The 22,862-nt window shown below is 38.2% G+C and overlaps 1 protein-coding gene across 1 annotated transcript in view; it reads left to right on the forward strand.

Moving 5' to 3' along the window:
* The window catches only part of LOC128666495 (galactosylgalactosylxylosylprotein 3-beta-glucuronosyltransferase 1-like), a 70,738-nt gene extending 52,529 nt beyond the window's left edge, over window positions 1–18,209 (forward strand). Inside the window, exons 2-4 of the mRNA XM_053721123.1 lie at window positions 3,701–4,086; window positions 13,903–14,196; window positions 15,585–18,209. Coding sequence (XP_053577098.1) covers window positions 3,701–4,086; window positions 13,903–14,196; window positions 15,585–15,665 — 761 coding nt within the window. The 3' untranslated portion in view covers window positions 15,666–18,209. The remainder of the gene's footprint in view (window positions 1–3,700; window positions 4,087–13,902; window positions 14,197–15,584) is intronic.
* The last annotated feature ends 4,653 nt before the right edge of the window (window positions 18,210–22,862 follow it).

Here is a 22,862-nt window from a genome sequence, read left to right on the forward strand (position 1 = left end):
TTAGTGATGGATTGTTGCTGTCTACCAATAAAACCAATAGATTAGTTATAGTTTGTTGCTGTCTACCAATAGAACCAATAGATTAGTGACGGAATGTTGTTTTCTACCAATAGAATAAAGATGGAGTGTTGCTGTCTACCAATAGAAACAATAGATTAGAGCAATGGCTCCCAATCTTTATCGGTTCACGGTAGTCTTAATGTTTCAAGGCACCCCAAGTCAAACCATATTTTAATAATCTATATTTATACCTGACAGTTGCAGCGTGCAGTTGGTGGCTTGGTGCGATTAATATTAAATGCACATTACCTTATATAAGGCTAGCAGAGCATTGTTTGGTATTGACATATGCTGAAAAGAAGTACCATGTTTTTATTTTTACCTTTCTGGGAAAGAAGTCACGAGATTTACCAACCATGTTTGAATGATTGTTTTTTTTCGAAATGGCATTTTAGCTTACTTGGAATCTTGTTTTCTGGAGCTAAAATCTTCAAACACAGAACATACTGCGGTCTTTCTTCACCATTGACATTTGTTGATGTAAAGCCAAAATCCAAATAATTATCATCATATTTACAATATTTCCGTTTCTTCACACACCCGCCACTATTTTGTGGTGTATCCTCTTCATTTTCAGTCCTAGTGTACTTTTTAAATAAAAACTTGTCCATTTTTAAGCGTATAATCACTATGTACTCGCAGATTAAGTCATATATTTATGTGATAACATTGTACATCGTACCCATCTACGCATGTCGCATCTTGGTGAGTACATTCGGGTCTATTTTTGAAACAATACAATCTCATCAGTGGTCTTGTCAGTGGCGCACCATTAATGAGCACTTTTACGGTTGCAAAAGAAAAATATTTTGCGGCACCCCTGTAGGCCAGTCACGGCGTACCAGGGTGCTGCAGCGCACAGTTTGGGAACCACTGGATTAGCGATTGATAGTTGCTGTCTACTAATAGAGCTAATGTATTAGAGATTGATTGATGCTGCATACCAATAGAACTAATAGAATAGAAATGTATTTTAAACATTTTTAAATGTTTTATTCATGTGCATCATAGGGATTTTTTTTCTTGTATTCAAAAACTAAGCGTTTTTCAAATGCATTTTATGCATTTTAAGTTGACTATGTAGATCAGGGGTGTCCAAACTTTGCTCTCCAGAGGTTTTGGAACTACATTTCCCATGATGCTCAGCTAGATAAAATGCTGGCTGAGCATCATCGGAAATGTAGTTCCAAAACCTCTGGAGAGCAAAGTTTGGACACCCCTGATGTAGATTATAGTAGGGTTTAAAGGGACATTGTACACTAGATTTTTCTTTGCATAAATGTTTTGTAGATGATCCATTTATATAGCCTGTCTGGGAGTGGTTTTGCAACAATGTATCTTTTTTCTTATTTTGTTTAATAACATTGTGCTGATTTTCAGACTCCTAACCGAGCCCCAAAGTATCAGATGTAGACCAAAGTCTACAGATTTCTGCTTGTTCCTGTTTGTTTAATTAATCTTTTCATATGCAGGGTAGGAGGGGAGTGTTTGCTCTTCCTGCTTTCTCAGCCCCTTTCACTGGGTGTCCCAGCCTAACCTCATCAACAGTGATAAACTGGGAGCTTCTAAGGAAGTTTTTATAATGTTTTATACTGGATTTTAGATCAGTATCTGTGCATATTCCTCTTTATAGTAGTGTCTATTACATGCAGTTATATGAAAATTGGTGTATACTGTCCCTTTAATTTCCAAACTTGTGCCCACATGAGGAGGAACATCAGCTCATTCTTCATTTCCTTCGAATTTGAAATCTGTAGTATACTCTGCCAATTGTTTTTGGAATTGGAAAGCCCACAATTTTCAAAGTTAAAGAGACCATGTACTCAAGCAAGCAGTTGATTGGAGTTCACTATATTCAGAGCTGATGCAGGAACACCCATTCAAATGGTCTGCTTTTTCACTCCTCACACATTGAGAAGATGTTTTTTCCCCTGCCTCTTGTTTAAATAGCTTTTCTATACAGATACGTTCAGTATAGGTGGCAGTCTCAATTGACAAAATCAGTTATTTCAAATACCAAAATAAAGGTAAAGAGTTATTTTTAAACAATTTAATGTACTCCAGCTGGTAAAATAGATCACCAGGAATGGGAGAATATTTTACTTAGTGACGTCACAAAAGGGGAAGAACTGCAAAGTTTTAGTGTCCATGTTGTAACCTAGATGGTGGGGAATATAGCAGTGCTAGGTTTGGTGCCTACAATTCCACTTTTATCAAGAATTGGAAAGCTCAACATTTTCAGAATTAAAGGGGCATTAAAGACAAAATTAAACTTTCATAATTCAGATTTTAAACAACCTTCTAATTTACTTTAATTATCTCTTTGCTCTTAGTCTGAGGCACAAGGTCCTATTAAAGGGACAGTTTACTCAAAAAATTTCTCCCCTTTAATTTGTTCCCAATGATCCACTTTACCTGCTGGAGTGTATTAAATTGTTTACAAGTAGCTCCTTTACCCTTATATTGGCATTTGAAATAGTTGATTTAGCATGTGGTATCCCCACCTATTCTGAAAGTTTGTGGCCCCGCGTACCAGCTATAGATAAGCTTTGTAAACACAGCCAGCAGAAGAAATTACACTCCCAGTCGGATATAGTAGAGATAAGGTAATACAATGTTGATTTTCCATTGTTCTCTCAAAGTACTGGTGATTGTTTTATGGACAGATATAAGATAAAGAAGCATGTATATGTACACAATGTGATACAGTAATGAGATCTGATTATACCTACAAGCTCAACCCATTTTATTAGGTTGTGGCTTTAAAACACAAAATCAGAGCTTTAATATACACAAATAAGCCTTAAAAAGCTAATTTTCATACATTTTTTACTCTGCAGTTGGTAAAAAAGCAATTGTAAACACAATAAAGGAAAAACTATTTTACAGTATACTGTCCCTTTAAGCATGTGCAAGAGTTCACATCATATACATATATCAGTCTGTAATTGGCTGGTGGCTGTCACATGATACAGGGGCTGACAAATTAAAGTACATTTTAAAATTTCACAGAAAAAAATAATAATGTTTGTATACAAAAGACTAAAGAAGCAATTTCTCCTACATTTTAGGCTCTACAGCTGTTTAACAAGTCATTGAGAACACATTATAAGGACCACTCAATGCAGTAGAATTGCACAATAAAAAGACAATAATTTAACACCTACTCTGAATTTCAAATAAGCAGTAGATTTTTTCTGACAATTTTTTTTCTCCCATTTTCCGCTCCTTGTATCATGTGACAGACATTAGCCAATCACAGACTTGTATAAGTATACACTGTGAGCTTGTGCACATGCTCAGTAGGATCTTGTTCTCCAGAAAATGTGAATATAATAAAACTGTAAAGTTTGATGATGGAAGTAAATTGGAAAGTGTCTTAAAACTGCTGCTCTTTCTGAATCATAAAAGTTTATTTTGGGTTGAGCGTCCTTTTAAGGGAGAAACAATTTTACAGCACAAATACATTAATTTCTTTTTACACCTGAATGTCCCTTTAATGCCTCCCATTATTACCCCATAAAACTTTAATAAATCAACATAACTGCCTCTCTTGACCCTTTTGGAAATGATCCATCTGAGCAAAATATGGCATGGGATAAATCATTTTATAATTTTTTTTTTCTTTTTCTTCCGGTAGTGCCATGGAAGCCAAAAAAGAAATCTCTGTCATCCTCGCTACCCACAATCTTTGTTATTACCCCAACATACACCCGACTTGTGCAGAAGGCAGAACTCACGCGCATGTCTAACACTTTGCGCCAAGTGCCGGCGTTACATTGGATTGTAGTGGAGGACTCCATAAAAAAGACGCTGCTAGTGAAAAACTTCTTAAAGACTTGTGGCATTCAGTATACACACCTCAACATAATGTCTCCAAAGGGTATTAGGAGAGCAAGAGGAACATTGCAGAGAAATCTGGGTATGACCTGGTTACGAGAAACCTTCTATCCTGATGAAGCACCAGAAGGAGTTGTGTATTTTGCTGATGATGACAACACCTACAGCTTGGAAATCTTTGAAGAGGTGAGTGTTTTTATATTCTACTAAAACTTCTTATCTGCTACATAGACGGTTCTAGCTCAGCAATATCTAGCCAAGGCACCACTGATGTTTTGGAACTACATATTCCATGATGCTCAACTAGACTGCAGAATGCATAAGCATCATGGGAAATGTAGTTCCAAAAACATCTGGGGTACTAAGGTTAGATATCGCTGTTCTAGACATTAAAATGTGATAAAATGCTTCTCAAAGCTATCAAGAGTACAGGAGATATTGATAATGGTTCTTATAATATATTCCTACTTTTATTAATTTTTTTTATATTTTTTGGGCTTTATTAAAAGAGAAATGCTGCATATTATCAAGTGACATATTTTTACACATTTTCAGGGGCGGAACTACCATTGGGGCAGCAGGTGCAGTGGCCATAGCAGCCAGTCTATACATAGGAATGAACCTATGTTATCATTATATGCGTATAGCAACTCAACTCATGAAACTGCGCAGCATACTCATCTGTGTATAGATACTTTTATTCATATAATCATATTGTGCAGCGTGTTCATTATTTATGTATATATTTTCCGCCATTATATTGCACAGCATATTCGTCAGAGTAAATATTCATAATATTTATACAGAGCAGTGTACTTGTACTTATACAGGGTACAGTGTATAGAAACTCACATCATTATACAGCACTGTGAGCCAGTGTATAAATATTCAGTCATTATAAATTGCTGCATGCTCATTGTGACAGATCTTCGGCTACCCCGACTGGGTAGCTCCGCCAATGGGTACTTCCCACCCGGTGTATCCGGTGTGATCCTGGGGGAGCGGCAGCACTTCCAGGGTGTCGTTGGAAAGCCCTGGGTCTCGAGCTGTTACATTCCAAAAAGTGTCTTGATCCATGGCGTGGCTTGAAAGTTAGGGGCGACCTAAAGTACACAGGGAAGGCCACTGGGAAAGGGATGTTGAAGGGGGGTCCAGGACCCCTGGTTTCCAAGGGAGCTCCCTTCCGGCAATCACCCGGCCTCTTGCCCTTCCCATTGGGAACTAATTTCCAAAAGAGCAGAGCTCTGGGGCAAAGGACCACTGGAGCGACCTGGGTTAAAAGAAAACCGGGAATCCGAGCTGATGCGGCCGGCCGGTGGTTCCATGAGGCAAGCCAGCCGAAGTGCGGTCTGCTGAATAGGGCTCTGAAACCCTGATTCTCACTCAAGCTCACCTCCGGCAACTGGCCCATCTCTTGCCCTCCCCAAGGGGTTCCAATCCCCAAGAGAGCTCTGGTCAAGGGGCCTTCGAAGCAGCTGTAAGTAAAGGGTTCCGGCAGATGCTGGATACGGGGCTGGCTGGTAGTTCCAGGGGCTCAGCCGGTCGGAGAGGGATAGCTCGGTCAGAGACCAGCTCTTCCAAGGACAGGTTCACAAAATCTCTCAAAAGGAAAGGTTGGGGAGATTGTGGTTGCTCTGAGGAGCCCAAAACTTCCAAGAAACAAGAGGGGGGTGAGGTAGTAGGGGGTAAGGGTTTAACCCTTGCAGCCCGGTATCCATGACAGCTTCCCCCTTCCAGTTTGGTAGACCCAGCTAGATCCTAACATGGGTCGGCCTGGGGCTGTCCGAGGAACTATGCCACTGCAGTTTGCTGGGAAAGGCCATCTGCGTTTCCATTGTTCTTTCCCGGCCTGTACTTAATGTCAAAGTTAAAGGTCTGCAGGGCTAAACTCCACCTTAACAATCTTTCATTGTCTCCCGGAACTCGGTTAAGCCAGACGAGGGGGTTGTGATCGGTTAGGATGGTAAAAGGTCTTCCAAACAGGTAGGGCTGTAGGTTTTTCAGGGCCCTCACCAGAGCTAGACATTCTTTTTCCACTGCCGCGTAGCCGATTTCTCTTGGCAACAGTTTATGGCTTATGTAGACTACGGGGTGGTCTTGTCCTCCTTCATCTGTCTGGCTTAGGACTGCTCCCAACCTTAACATGGATGCATCTGGGTCCCCGGAGAAGGTGTAGCAGCTGGGCATCTGGTTTGCTGGCGTGTAATCACTGGGCAAATCTCCGGGGGTGTATCTCCTACAAAGGCAGATACCAGAGGACTGAGGTAATTTCCTAGCATGACCTTTTCACGAAGTTGGTGCATAATGCCCACCTCCATGTCACGGGAGCCAGTGCCCCAGTGCAAGTGTCAGTGGGCTGTGGTCACCTGTAGGGTGGCACCTCCTGCCACCCGAACATTCACGTTCCCCCCTGCTTAGCTGGAGGTGGGGGCCAAGTGTGGTTGGATCAAGGTGATTGTAGTGCCAGTGTCTCTCAATCCCTGGGCAGCCTGGCCATTGACCCAGACATCCTGTTGATGGTGGTGACGATTATCCATAGTGGTAGTATGGACTGCATGTATCACCCCAACCTCTTCATCTGGCCACCCGGTAGGGTCCTCTGCATACGTGCAGTGAGCAGCATCTTGGTAGGTCCTGACAGGAGCCCTCGCCCATTGGGCCAGCGGGGCATTTTTTGGCTGTGGAGTAGAGGGAGTTCTTGCTGTTCATGCCGGGAAGTTGTGCTGGACGTGGCCTATCTGTCCTCACAAGAAGCATTTTTGGAATGTACCGGACCTGGCTTGAGGAGCCGAGGGTGACTGGAGCAGCCAAAGAATCACTGAGAAATGGGCAGCCACGGGGACAAATCGGGGGCTTGCCCTGGGTTCTGGGGCAGCCTGCCTCCAGGCATCGGTATTTTGATCTGCCAGAATAGCTGCTTGATCGGCTGTTTCAGGTCTCTGATCACGGACCCACTATTTAACTTCCACTGGGACAGAGTTATAAAAGTGTTCCAGGAGGATTAGTTGTGAGGCTTCAGCCAGGGTAGTGACCTTGCAGCCAGTGAACCAAGAGTCCATGGCATGGGTGAACCGGTGTGTCCACTCTGTGTAAGGTTGCCCCATTTGTCTCCTAAGCTCCTGGAACTTCTGTCGGTGTGCCTCCGGGGCGCATACTTCGGCCCAGGATGCGCTCCTTGATCTTATCATAGTCCCTTTGATCTCCAGGAGGGATGGTGTGGAAAGTATCCAAGGCTCGGCCAGACAACTTGCCAAGCAGAATGGAAACCCAGTTGGTCCTGGCAACCTCCTGCAGCTCAAACTGGGTTTCAAAGACTTCTTAAAAAAATGTTGATGTCCTCCTCCTCCTCCTTGAAGACTTGGAAAGCCCCATATGGTAACTTTGGGGCACAGGGAACCTGCTCTGGGGAGACCTGTGGGGCACCCAACATGGACTAGTGGATTTCGGCCAGCTAGAGCTGGGAAACCACAGAGACTATTTTGCTGATTACCTCCTTGGATGGTCTGGTATCATAAAGCGCTATCCACCACTCAATTTCCCTCTGTACATCAGACATGGAAGTCCCTGCGGTGGACGCCGTGCTGGGCCACCCACTGCCTTCAGTCTCTAGGGGACCTTCCAGTCGACTCATCAGACCGGTCACCACCCATTAGCTCGGTTATGATTGCTTCTTTGGTTTTGTTGCCAAAAATTTTCCCTCTAGCCTCCAACAAGGCCTTCAGCTCAAATTTTCTGGAGCACAGAGTACTGCTCCATATGAAGGTGTCTTCAGGTGGTGGTTTGGAGGTTCCAGGTAGATGAAAACATCCCACCACTGCCATCAATGTGACTGATCTCCAGTTACCCCGACTGGGTAGCTCAGCCAACGGGTCCTTTCTACCCCTGGAACAAGCTGCTATGTAGCGAAGACAATGATCCTCAGCTAGAGCCCACCCAAATAACTAGACATACCAGCATTCAGGTGAACAATGAATAAAAAAATTTTGGGAAACACACACAACATTTATACAGAAACTGATCTTGATAAGAGCCTTATCAGTCCCTCGCATCTCCAGCCATTCCCGCTCCTCTAGACAGGCTGGTGCCTTCATTGTGTCCATTGCTCCCCAGTGTCCAGCAGTAGAAGGATGGTGTATCCAGGGTGATACCGGGGAGTGGTGGCACTTCCAGGGTGTCGTTTGAAAGCCCTGGGTCTCAAGCTGTTACATTCCAAAAAGTGACTTGATCTATGGTGGGGTTCAAAAGTTAGGGGTGACCAAACGTACACCGGGAAGGCCACTGGGAAAGGGGTGTTGAAGGGTGGTCCAGGACCCCCGGTTCCCAAGGGATCTCCCTTCCGGCAATCACCCGGCCTCTTGCCCTTCCCATGGGGAACTAATTTCCAAAATAGAGGAGCTCTGGGCAAGGGGACTTCGAAGCGGCCGGAGGTAAAGTGTAAAGGGTGTTGGATGCAGGGCCAGCTGGTAGTTCCAGGGGTCCGGCCGGTTGGAGAGGGATAGATCGGTCAGAGGAAAGGTTGGGGAGATTGTGGTTGCTCTGAGGAGTCCAAAACCACCAAGAAACAAGAAGGGGTGAGGTAGTAGGTGGTAGGGGTTTAACCCTTGGAGCCTGGTATCCATGACACTCATTATCAGTGCATGTGTGTAATATATATATATATATATATATATATATATATGTGTGTGTGTGTGTGTGTGTGTGTGTGTGCGTGTGTAGTGAAAGTAGAATACCCCAAACTTAGAATTGAAAGAATCCAACCCTTAGGTTGTATGCAAGATGTGCAGGATGCGCTAAAACAATCAATGATAGCACAAATAAGCTCCTTAATCTGCATGAAACTGGAGTAACAAATGAGTTCCAATAGGATCCTAAATAGGTTTGTGCTAAACAGTATAACAACAGGTGTGTTTGAGCACTAGAGAAGCATTTCAAAATGTCCCTCAGGAAGTGCATGACTGTCTCCAAAAGTTCATGTAAGGTTCTGTAATGGAACCCTGATTAAATAGTGTTTTTGTAGATATAAACCTTGAACCCAGATTACATAGGTGAATAAAATGGGCAAATTAGTTAAATAGCAGTTATTACAATTGAGCTTGTAATTTACCTTGTTTATCCTTTTTATAGAATAACAGGTTATGAAAAGCAAAAAGAACTCTGTTTCAGGAGTAAAGGGCTGACATATGAGCAGTTATAAATGAAGACTGCAGTTCAGTGTACAAAGCAAGCACATGCAAAACAGATGGGGTTAAAATAAGATCTCCAATAAATATACAAGGTTAACAGTCTAAGCACAGCAGTTTGATTTAGACAAAGCCTTAGTTTTACTTTGTGGAAAGTAGATTTTACTGCAGCAAACGTTAGTTAGCAAAGTAGTAACATGATAGGGCAAATATGCACTTCAAGGGTTAATGCAGCAAGCAGTTAGAGGTGTTTGTTTCTTAACAGCAAAAGGTATTCTTATGAGCAGACAGTTTATGAAGCAGCAAACAGTTAATGAAGCAGCAGACAGCTTATGTAGCAGCAGTAATAAGTCGTTAAAGTTCAGAGCTGACACATATGCTTGCGTTTAAGTTGTTTAAAGGAAGCAAAGCTGTGAATGCAGCTAGTCCAGTGATGGCTGTTAGTAACAGAGTAGCAGAGAGGAGCTTGCAGGTCCGTTGTAGATAGCTGAAAGGTATCCAGATATGATGAGTGTCAGCTGGTGGTTGAGCTGCAGTTGGTAATAGAATCTCCAAAGAAAAAGCAGGAAGCTTGAAATAACTTTAGACAAGGATCATCTAAAACTTAGAGATTGCAACAAAATATTCAAGCAGTAAAAGGAAGAAGGAAGTTACCTTTAAAAGGGCTATACAAGGAAAAGGAGGAGCAATGCTTAAGGTGGTCTGTAGAGTTCTTACAGGTAATGCTTAAGGTGGTAGTTATAGTTCTTACAGTTCATTATAAAGTCCCCAGAATAGTCCCAAAGTAAAACAGATGAACTTTAAAAAACGTAATAAAGGCTTTGAGTCGCAAATGTTGTGCCATTACGCGTTTCGACATTCTTCATCAGAGGGATTTTTCAGAAAGTTTTATTACGTTTTTTAACGTTCATCTCTTTTACTTTGGGACTGTTCTGGGGACAATGACATATGTATCAATTCAAATATTTCTATTTCATATATACTAGCATAATTTGAATATTACATTTAAAGACATCATTAGACATATTATTACAAATATATCAAGTCAAAATGTTCTAATTTGAATACTGCATAATTCGATCCAAATTATGCACTATTCAAATTAGAAAATTTTTAATTGAATAATACATTTAAAGATAGCATAATAAATACAATTACATACAATGAATGTTAGAATGATGTACACACATTTGAAATTTGAAAACAAACAAACAAATGTCTTAAAATTCATTTCAGCACCCCTCAGAAGATCATTAGAGCTTTTAAACAGGTAAACTTCAAAATCATGAAAAATTTACTTTCTCTGAAAGGTAGTTGCAAGCAAGCCACATTTTTTTTTTTTTTTTTATAAAGTATAAAAAAAGAAAATTAAACAATGAATTCTTCCTGGTGCAAAGGTATCGGATGGCAATGAACAAACAAATACTGGGCCAGATTACACGTGAAGCAGTATTTTAACGCTCCCGTTTGAGCGTTAACTCTGCTAGAAGTATGCTTTTTGCGTGTGTCGGGTAGAAAGTTAAATTTTCACTCGTGTGCTAACCCAACGAGCGTAAAACCCGAACTTAATCCTCCTAGAAGTCAATGGAGCAAAAAAAGGGTGGGAATAACACCCTACTCCTGCGCAAAACCTGATTGCATATTCTCAAGTGCGCTAACCTGACACTAAAAATATTAATATTTCATATTACAATGTTCTTCACATAGCAAAATATGTTCTATTTATTCAGAAATACATATTTATATATATATATATATATATATATATATATATATATATGAATTTTTTTTTTGCACAAATTATATGTAGGTATAGATATATACAAACATATATATATATATATATATATATATATATATTTATAAATACTTAGAGCATATTCCCTTATGTGCAGAACATTTGAATGTTAAATATTTACAATAAATGCACAGTATAACACTATTAAATATAAATATTGCATAAATATGCTTTTATATGTTTTCATCTACTTGACTGCAAAGGGCTCCAATGCACTTAAATATATATGTACACACATATGGACACACACATACATATATATATATATATATATATATATATATATATGTGTGTGTGTGTGTGTGTTTATTTGTGAATATATGTCTGTAAATACATATACACACACACATATAAATACAAATGTACACACATATATACACATACACATACTGTATATATATAAATATGCAGTAACATAAGGAGTGTGTATGTATGTATATATACATATATATATATATATATATATATATATATTTATTTAGAGCCCTTTAAAGCCATTTGCCTACCATTTTTTTCTAACACCTGAGACCTCATACCTTTGAGTCCTTAGAATTTCTTTTGTGCTATATTTTTATAAATAATTTTTATAAAATGATGTTATTATGAGTGTAATTGCACTTTTAAATGTATTTTTTATGTGTTTTGTGACATATTTTGGTTTTGCAAAACAATCAACCAGAGCTCTGAGGACTCGTGCGAACATCCACGATAAACCCCTTTTCGCTTGTGCGTAACTGTTAGTGCTCCACTTGTAATCTGGCCCGCAATCAACAGTGTCTAAAATCAATTACCATCTTTTTGGTTTTATGAACATTTAATTTGCTTCACTCCATCACTTACAGATCAATTCATCTAAAATTAGCCCAATCAGAGTAGTGTCGTCTGCAAATTTCAATAACTTCCCAGATTCATTGGCAGAAGTACAACCGTTATATATATATATGTGTATATATATATATATATATATATATATATATATATATATATATATATATATATATAGGTATATAAGGAATAGAGCAAGTGAGACAAAACACTACCCTGTGGGACACCAGTATTGAGAAAGACACGATCAGAAATCAGCCCATTCACTTTAACAAATTGTTTCCTATTATTTAAAAAGCTATAAAGTCATTTGCATAAAAAGCTCTCACTTGAAAATAATGTATGTAAATGTAGGATTCACCGTTTTGTGAGTGACATTATTATGAAATAGAAAAATGTTATCAATAGAAATTTGGAATTTCATTTCCCATGATCCTCAACTAGACTGCAGAGTGCCTAAGCATCATGGGAAATGTAGTTTCAAAACATCTGGGGTGCCAAGGTTAGTGATTACTGAATAACCTAAAAAGACATTTAGATCAAGTAGTGAAGAGGTTAACTCAGCTGCTTTATGCTTACACAGTTCTTAGCTTAAGTCCAGTTATTCAATCTGGTAAGGGGTTTAACATGTTTTTTAATTCTTATATGTAGTGTTTTTTTTAATAAAATAAGGAATTTACTGACAACAGACTAACATACATGTCTGTTTATATTCATATTCTAATTAGAAACTTTGGGGTAATTCATATTTTTTTTTTTTAAACTAATTGTTTAGTTGTGAAGCTTCAATTAATTGCCCTGATACTGCCAACTAGTACCAGGACCGGATTGGCCTGACGGGATACCGGGAAAAATCCTGGTGGGCCTCCCGGCTATTGGAAGATAGTGAGCAGCTGAGAAAGCATTCTGAGCTTGTCGAGCACACAGAGGCTACTAACCTACTTGAGCTCCTTGTGCTCATGCTCCCAGTGTGCCGGTCCATGTGGCCTCCAGCTTGCCTTTTTCCTTGTTATGATATCCCCCCCCCCCGCAGTGCTTTTAGAGCTTGCATAGTGAGGCAGTCGCTCCACTCTAATAGCGGGGAGGGGGGAGCAGGGGATATCATGACAAGGAGAGAGGCGAGCTGGAGCACCGCTGTTAAGCACATGGAGCTTAAGGTTAGAAGCACCGCTGTTAGGGGTTCAAGGGAGATTGGCTGCTGCATTATGCAGGTATGAGCTTATACCAGGAGGCGGAGTTGGCTGGGCCGGTAAGGTGAGGGCAGGGCTGGGCCTGTTGGGGGGGAGGGGGCAAGGCCGGTCTATACAAAGTTCCAGGGCCGGTCTGATTTCCCAGTCCAGCCCTCGGTAGTACAAATATTACAAAATACAGCTAGTTTCCAAAGACATCTTCAAATACCAACAGCTGTTCAAATTTTTTAGTGAGTCTTTTTATATTTGATGACAACCATTATCGTGTGCTGGTATTACAAGTGTGTTGAAATGGGAACGCAAGCTCGCATTCGCATTGCTAGGAAGCATTGCGCTCACAAGACTGTGCTTCCATCGGCTCCTATAAGAGTGTCGTTCTGATGCCGTCAGAGACAGCATCAGAACCTTGCGCAGTAAAGGGGGTAAGTTGCGCAGTGATGGGCAGCATTTTTAAATATATATGTATATGATTATATACATATATATTTATGTGTTAATATGTGCTTATACACATATTAACAAATAAATATAAATGTGTATGCTTATATACATACATATTAACTGGGAACACACATTTCCAATAGACTGCAATGTAAAGGCACTTTTCACCTCAGTTCCACCAACTTAAAGTCCCAAAACTGCCTAGTGCAGCTATTTTTTATTTGCTATTTATTGCTATTTTTTTTAATAACAAACTATAATGCCCTCTATTTTGAGGGCATATGAGGCTCTTTTAAAAAATTAACCATAGATTTAATCTCTGGTTAATTTTCGAAGCAATAATTGCCACTGCTAATTGCTACCACTTGCAATGGCTGGTTAATTATCGCGTGTCCGCAAATGAGCAAATAATTTAGCGCTCAACTTGTAAACTATACCATTGTTGGCATTTGTTTGCTACCGAAATAATCAAATTCACATCCCTACTGTACGTGTGTGTGTATATGTGTATATATTAATCCTATATCCCATATAATTTATTCTGATCCTCCTGCCTTGTTTCCCACAGATGCGATACACTAAAAAAGTTTCAGCCTGGCCTGTAGCATTTGCTGGTGAATTACGCTACGAGTCATTAAAGGTAGATTCCGAAGGGAAGGTTCAAGGATTTCTTGTAAATCATTCTCTTGCTAGACCATTTGCCATAGACATGGCGGGTTTTGCCATCAACGTGAAACTGATTCTAGATAAGCCCAGAGCTGTGTTCCGTCTAGATGTGAAACCTGGATATCAAGAGACAAGTTTGCTTCAGGACCTTGTCAAAGTTAAAGAACTGGAGCCCAAAGCGGCCAACTGCACTAAGGTAGGAAGTTACTTTTCTGTAGTATGTTAGTTGTACAGCGCTTCCAACCATCACACATTTTGCAGGATCAACACAGTTTTGGAGCTTTTCACGCTCCACTATCCCTTCTCTATGTCCCCAGGACCTAATATTAAATGGGTGTTCAAATCTTCAAATATGAATTCTCAGGTTATTCTGTTATTATATCTACTAAAACCAAGAAAGTTTTTCCCATTTCAATTTATTATTTACATGTAGTTAGTACTCTGATGTTTTGGCAAGACAATTTTTTCATTGTTTATGAATGGTTTATATTGAGCACTAATAATATAAATCAATCATACACCAATTGCTCTTAAAAAATTGTGAGAGTGACCAAGGGAGAAATAATGGCTTAGATCATTGTTTCTCAACTGCGGTCCTCAAGTTCCCCCAACAGGCCAGGTTTTCATTATAGCTGAACTAGAGCACAGGTGAAACAATCAGCTGATGGGTGAGAGCAGGTTAGTTACCATGGTTACTGATCAGCTGATTATTTCACCTGTGCTCTAGCTCAGCTATAATGAAAACCTGGCCTGTTGGGGATACTTGAGGACTGCGGTTGAGAAACACTGGCTTCGATTACAAGTTGAATGCAAGTGATAACGCAGGGGAGCATTCATTTTGTGCAAACAATAGTAGAATTGCATAATCAATAAGTGCATAATAAAAAAAATGAAAAAGCAATAGCACTTACTTTGAATTTCAAATAAGCAGTAGATTTTTTTCTGACAAGTTTATTTTTCCCCCATTTGCCAACCCCCTGTATCATGTGACAGCCATCAGCCAATCATAGACTAGTATATGTAAACACTGATACCTTGTGCACATGCTCAGTAGGAGTTGGTGCCTCTCCGAAAATGAGTATATGAAAAGACTATGCAAAACTTTATAATGTAAATAGGAAACTATAAAATTTCAGGCTCTTTCTGAATCATATGTATTCATGTATGTATCTATCTACAGTATATAATATATATGTGTGTATATATATATATATATATATATACGCTGCGTAATCTGTCGGTGCTCTACAAATAACCGATAATATATATATATATATATATATATATATATATATATACACACACATAATATTAAAATATAGTTTAAAAATGGGGGCAATATAGATTGTGCTCTAGCGACGGTAGTGAACTATAGCTCTAGCATTTTTACGCTCCACTAGAATGGTTTGTGTTGGGATGTTTATAGATGAAAACACTGATATTGATATTTAAACACAATTAGTGCAAATAGATACAATGACTTTAGCGCAGCGATGTGAAATGTATTAGCAGGGAAGGTTTAATAGTTTAATTTCCCTTTTGATACTGTTTTAAAGTGAAACCTCTGATCTCTCTGTCCTATAGGTTCTGGTGTGGCACACAAAAACACAGATTCCAAATGTAAAAAAAGACAAGAATTTTACAAGTTTGACTGTTGAGGTTTGAAGCAAATGGACAAAGAACTTATTTGCTATTCTGTTGAAGATTTACTGTGGAGACATATGTCACTGACCCTAAACTCCAATATTTCTGCATCCGGATGCTCATATCAGAGTGGTGAAGGTTTTTTCTACCAATCAGAGGCCAGTGAACTAACAACTTTTCTACAATTGAGATTAGACATATATGTCAGACATTGAAGAGTTAACTCATGTTGATTCTGTTTAAGACACATAAGCTAAGACTCCATACCAATGGACATATGTGATGAAAAACCCCAATGAAAGACAACAGAACTATTAATTTATAAAGTAAACTGATGCATCACTGATGTATTAAGCATTGAAAGTACATTGACTCAGTGGGCTATATTCACATTTCCTCCAGTACGAGAGAATTCTTCACTTACTATTTTATTCTCTAAGGCCTGGTCGCTAACGGTTGAGAAAATTGTTTATATTTTAATAAATAGGCCTTACAGAATATCATAGGAACTGGAGACATTTATCCTTCCAAAGAGATTCTCTTGTTTGTGACTATACGAGACAATACCTGCAAGATTAAGACAGATGGATTAAATACCAATGTGATTGCACAGTTCAAAACTGATACATTACTCTTAGAGGGAAATCTCAACAATGGAATTTGATCATATATATTTCTACTAGCAATGATTTTACAAGGAGCAAAGACAAAACTCATATTATAAAAAAAATTTCACCGTGATTTGTTGTTAATTCATATGTCGTTGGCCCTCCCATGATGCAACAGCTTCCCAAATGGGTTGAAGATTCAGAAAATATTGAAAACACTATGTACCTTTATAAAATGTATAGTTTTACTGTTATTTTTATATTTTTTTAATCTATTGAATATTCCATTTAAATGATTTGAATGGTTAAATTAATATTTGTTGCTTTTAATGTTTATTTATTTCTAAGTAAGAAAGAATCACTAAGTGGTTCCTAAACTTTCTGATATTAATATGCTTGTCAATTCCTATGTTTGAAAGGTTAAAGGGAAAGTATACACACATTTTCATATAACTGCATGTTATAGTCACTAATATATAGAAGAATATGCACAGATACTGATCTAAAAATCCAGTATCAAATCTTTTAGAAACTTACTTAGAAGCTCCCAGTTTAGCGCTGTTGATGAGGTTAGGCTGGGACACCCAGTGATAGGGACTGACAAGGCAGGAAGAGCAGCCCCCACCCCTGCATAAGAGAAGACACATTACACAAACAGTAGGAAGCATAAATCTGTAGACTTCAGTCTACATATGATTCTTTGGGGCTTGGTTAGGAGTCTGAAAATCAGCACAATGTTATTAAAAATAAGCAAAACTATACATTGTTACAAAAACACTCCCAGATGGGCTATATGTATGGATCACCTACAAAACATTTATACAAAGAAAACTCTAGTGTACAATGTCCTTTTAACTAAAATGTGTAAGACCTTTATAAATAAGAGTGAATAAGCTCTACAGTACTACATAACCATTAGTAAGTTATTTTAATCCTATGAGGACTTAGATAAGTGATTTTGGATCAGCTCTTCCTTATCACAAGTAACCCACACAATGCATTCACGTAACACTCATATTGCCTGTAACACACATGGCAAATACTTAACCCCTTGTTGTCAGTCCCTCCACAATGTGTAGTTAGTTTTTTTTTTGATCATGTTGCACTGACAAAGCAGTCGTTTAACATGTATAGTGCCAGTAACCCACATAGTTCAGTGCAATGATTTAACGCCCATATTGAATATAGTGGGTAAGTAGCGCAGCAATGGACAGCAATTTTAAATATATATGTATATGAATATGTGTATAAAAAGAACAGCATTGTTTAAATTAATTTTTCCCAGAAAAAATGCCAATTATGAAAGTATTTGAATTGATTTTGAAATTAATAAATCAGTATCAGTTGCATATTGCCTAATAATGCTTATAGGGTTATAAGTACTTCTTAATGCTGATTGGCTGATATATACTTCCTGTAAATGCTGATTGGCTGATAGGAACTTCCTGTTAATGATGATTGGCTGAAAGGAACTTCCTGATAAAGATAGTTGACAGGTACTTCTTGATAATGCCCATGTTTAAATGCTGCTTTTTCATAACAATTATAGAAATCTTTTTAATGTAGTGATATGGGAGAGAGTATAAAATGTTTACTTTTTTTAAAGGGATGTAAGGGAAGTAGTTTTTACATTTGTGTATGCTATTAGAATTTGCTTATATTTTGGTTCCTGCCATTAAGAAACTGTTGTTTGATTGTATTTATCCTAATTTAATATTAGGAAAAATGTATTATTTCTTTACTCAACAAATAGCTCTACTCTGCCCCAATTGTGAGGTCATTCTATTCTAAGATAATGTAACCTGGAGGTTTGGACCTTGGAATAAGTACATGATTGGCCTAGCACAAGGCTGCCATTAATTATATTTAAACTCCATCATCAACCACGCTACATCCTTGTTCATCAATATGTCTGTTGTCTTCATGTAGAAATAATAAAACCTTTAAGATTTTTTTATATGATGCCTGCATGTTTTCTTTCCTGATTTTCTATTTTCCTTTTCCAGAAACCAAAATGTAGGTGCTCTCAAAAAAATAAATGCGTAAGAAAGTATTAAAAACAAAATAAAAAAACGGTCAATAAAAAAATAACACAAACTGGGGAGAGGAGCATAGTGGGCACTTAAATGGCCTCAATAATGTGGAGCTCCGAGAGCAGTGGAGTGCAGATGCCTTCTCTATAGAACACTCTGAAACCCTATAGGAAAGAAACAAGCAGCATAGCATCTTAAAGTGCGTGGGGAGCTTAAGTTCTAGAACCCCGCTGATATAAGATCGACAACTGCTCCATTACAAGCAACTGTACCTCAGCCTCATAACGCCTCTTCACCAATTAGGAACACCTGTTGGCACATACGACTTAACAACATGAGGCACCAACGCACTGAAACGCCATGCTTCATTCACTACATGGAATAGCTGCAGGCAGAAAAAAATACTTACAGGCTAGACTGTACCTCCATTTGCTCTCTTCCTTGCCTAGCCTAATGACAGCTCTATATACAGAATTAATGAATAAGCCCCCTTTTCCGTGAAATTTACCTTATATATATTCCATACCTGAATATGGGCCCTATTTTTCAGGACACAACTCTGCTTTTCTTTAAAAGGATAGGAAATGCCAAACAAAATTTCATGATTTGGATAGAACATACAATTTTAAACAATTTCCCTATTTATTTCCGTAATTAAATTTGCTTCATTCTCTTGTTATTCATTGCTGAAGGAACAGCATTGCACTATTGGCAGCTAGCTGAACACATCTAGTTAGCCAATCACAAGAGACAAATCTGCAGCAGCTAGATCCCGCTAGTGTAGGATATGTGACTGCATATTCTTCTTCAACAAGGGATACGAAGTGAACAAAGCATGTTTGAAAATAGAATTGAATTTAAAAGTGTCTTAAATCTCGCAAGTTAAATGTTTACTTTCCTATCCCTTAAAATGCATGCACTCTGAACTGCCTCCATTTTATTAGCATGCTGCCTCCATTTTACAAGCTGAGCTGCTGCATGCAATAAATAGCTAATTGTTACTGTGATATACACAATTTTTTTAAAGTTATTCTATTTTAAGAGAACAATGATATCTAAGTTACTACCTGGAACATTTCACTTTTATTATTATTCCTTTATAATGATTAACAATGGAGTTATAATATATTTCAGTATTGTCAGATATATTAATAAAACCCTCAAGACGTCTTTATGTAAGTAAAATAAACCAGACAATTTAGCAAAATCCAACTTGGTCTACTCCCCAGTCTCAAATGCCTTTTTTAAAGCCATCCGATAAACCTGTGACTTTACCAGAAGATACCACTAGCTTCGAAACAGCTAGCCATGAGTGCATACCAGATGCAGACAGTATGTTACCTCATCAAGACAACATTAAAGCAGATAGCCCTGTGACTACTAAATACATTTATAAGGAAAAATATATGGATAGATTATGAGTGGAGCGCAAACATTTGCGCCAGAGCTATATAGGGTATATCACGAAGGTTTGTGCTCATCGTTTACCGCTTGTATTACGAGTTGAAAGTAAATGCGATCGCGGGAGCGCAATTGCGATTTACGCTAGAATCATTACCGCATCTTCAGAGCTCTGATTAACTGTTTCCTGAAACTAGAAGTTGCACCAAACACATCAAAAATACATTAAAATGTATAGTAACACTCATAATAACAGTAGCTAATAAAATTATTTAAAAAAATATTACACACAAAAGTTATAAAAGCTCAACGATATGAGATATCAGGTGTTAGAGAGAGAAATGTCTACACAGGGCTTTAAAATTGAGATTGCATACATATACATGTCTAAAGATATAAATATACATATGTCTATATATGTGTATAGATGTGTTTATGTATTTATATGTGTATATATGTATTTACAGACATAAACACATAAATATACATTTTTACATATATATATATATATATATATATATATATATATATATATATATATATATGTACAAAAGTGAGAGAAACAACTTTTTCCCATGTCAGGTATGATAAACCTGATGATTGTTTTGTGCCTTAAAAATAACAAAAATAGTAAATAGAAAGATATGAGAGGATATCTATATCCTCTTGTAAAGAAAGGGAAAAGAAAGGAAATTCAGCACTCTTAAAATTTCAAAACAATTTTGTTTTATTGTTAATCAAACATGATTCAAAGAGCTTCTGTGTGACACACCCAATAAAATAAACACAGTATACCTATACATATACATCACATTCCGGAAAACAATATGTAACCACTTCAGCTTATAATAGCTGCAATCCTTGGCCACAAGTTAAGAGACATACATAAGTGATATACAGAGGGCCGCCTCTGCACTATAGTTTGTACACAACTGTATTGCTGCGAAATATCAATTAGACTAAAGTCCAGAATAATTTTCCCGGTAAGTGACTGTGGCTTTTGCCGCACTCTAGGTCGAACCGGACTGGAAATTAATCCTTGGCTATAGACACATTTTCAATGTCGGTATACAATATGCTTACTTGATCCTGTGTGGAGCGGCTTACATTCCCCTCCTGGGACTCCCTTTGGTGAGATCTCGTATACAAATGAGTAGCATGTTAGAGTCCTGTAAACCCTCCTACTCCTCTGACGTCACTGTGCTTACTCCAGCGATAGAGGTATCTTGTTTTAGACCACTTTTACTATCACTGATACATTGGGGCAATTAACTTCAGGGAAAAAGCAGCAATCTCCTTCCCACAAAATATCTTCCTCAAATCATATCAAAGAGATCCGCAGCAAGTGCCGCAACCGGCTTTGTGTCAGCCTTCGCTACAGGAACCAAAGGGACTCAGCTTGAAATAGAGCGCTCCATACCTCACACCTATGAATGTCCAGGTAGGTATAGGCATAGGAAAATTGTGTCCGGACTGGAGTCATGATCCTGTGTGGAGCGGCTTACATTCCCCTCCTGGGACTCCCTTTGGTTCGACCTAAAGTGTGGTAAAAGCCGCGATCACTTACCAGGAAAATTATTCTGGACTTTAGTCTAATTGATATCAACAGCCTTGTTTTCGCAGCAATACTGTTGTGTACCAACTATAGTGCAGAGCCGGCAAGAACGCAGGCCCTCTGTATATCACTTATGTATGTCTCTTAACTTGTGGCCAAGGATTGCAGCTATTATAAACTGAAGTGGTTACATATTGTTTTCAGGAATGTAATGTATATGTATAGGTATACTGTGCTTCTTTTATTGGGTGTGTCACAAAAAAGCTCTTTGAATCATGTTTGATTAACAATAAAACGAAATTGTTTTGAAATTTTTATGAGTGCTGAATTCCCTTTCTTTATAAGAGGATATAGATATCCTCTCATATCTTTATATTTACTATTTTTGTTATATATATATATGTGTACATTGGAGCCCTTTGTCTTTAAAAAGACAAATAGCCTGTACCCTTTCTATATCAAGCAGCAGGAATGGTAAAAAAGTTATTTTAAAATGAATATTGTTTCTCGCCCCTTTGAAATGCCTGCCAAGCTCCGCCCACTAATGACATCATGATCTGGGCTGCATATGGCATCCAATCACAAAAGGCAATGCTATTGAGCAGAGTGCCTATATGTTGGGTAAGTGCAAATGAGTAAATGCGTTTGTGTTTGCACGAGAGTGAGGTGTTAGGTTTTTCTTTTCTCCATTCGCTTCTATAGGGGAATACGTGAATGTGCATGCGATATTCTAAATTCAGATTTTTGCGCAAGTTGGCTTATTGCTAGAGCAAACACAATTTACTTTCAAATCATAATACTAGCGTAACCCGATGAGCGCAAAAATCTTACTTCAAGCGCAATGAACACTAAATCGGGAACGTTAATTTGTGCTTCATTCATAATCTAGCCCAAAATAAATAATAAAAAAATAATAATAATCAAAACTTGTATCAAAGGAGTGTGTAGTTTACTATCCCTTTAAAGAAATCAAAGTAGCATTGCAGTGTACACTCATTATTATTATTAAATCATATGTTGATTTTTTATATATGGATCACTCAAATATTGTTTACTGTTTCATTGAGAATTTTTGAAGTAAGTACAGAAAACAGAGACCTTTTTTGGCTTTAATTTTATTCTTGTTTGTTTTGCTACAACAATTTAAAGATTCAATAAGCACTAAACACTGACAATTGTTTTGTACATAATGCATATTACTTTGTAAGCTGTTTGTATAAGCTCTGGAATATCTACTTTCAGTAATTTTGTGGAGGTTAGCTTGTAACTCTAACTCCACCTGATCTGCCTTTTCCATGGAATACAGAGGCTCCTCCCACAGGCCTACCTTACTTAGTCCCAAGCTTCCTGGCTCTGCAAGGTAAGTGTGTGTGTCCCTCCTTGATTTAGAAGGGTAATATGTCAGTGAGTAGCTTTTTATATGTATATAACGGTAACGCACTATTGTCTCTTCCTTCCCTTTTGAGGCACTTTTGAGTATACCGTTATAGAGCTTGGAAGTGAACGTTGTATTGAGGTATCCTTGGAGGGCTCAGTGGTGCCATTAAAAGGAAACAAGTCAAAATTAAACTTTCATAAGTCAGATAGAGCAGTAATTATAAACAACTTTCCAATTTACTTC

This window comes from Bombina bombina, chromosome 7 (assembly GCF_027579735.1).
Source record: "Bombina bombina isolate aBomBom1 chromosome 7, aBomBom1.pri, whole genome shotgun sequence".
Classification (NCBI taxonomy): Eukaryota; Metazoa; Chordata; class Amphibia; order Anura; family Bombinatoridae; genus Bombina; species Bombina bombina.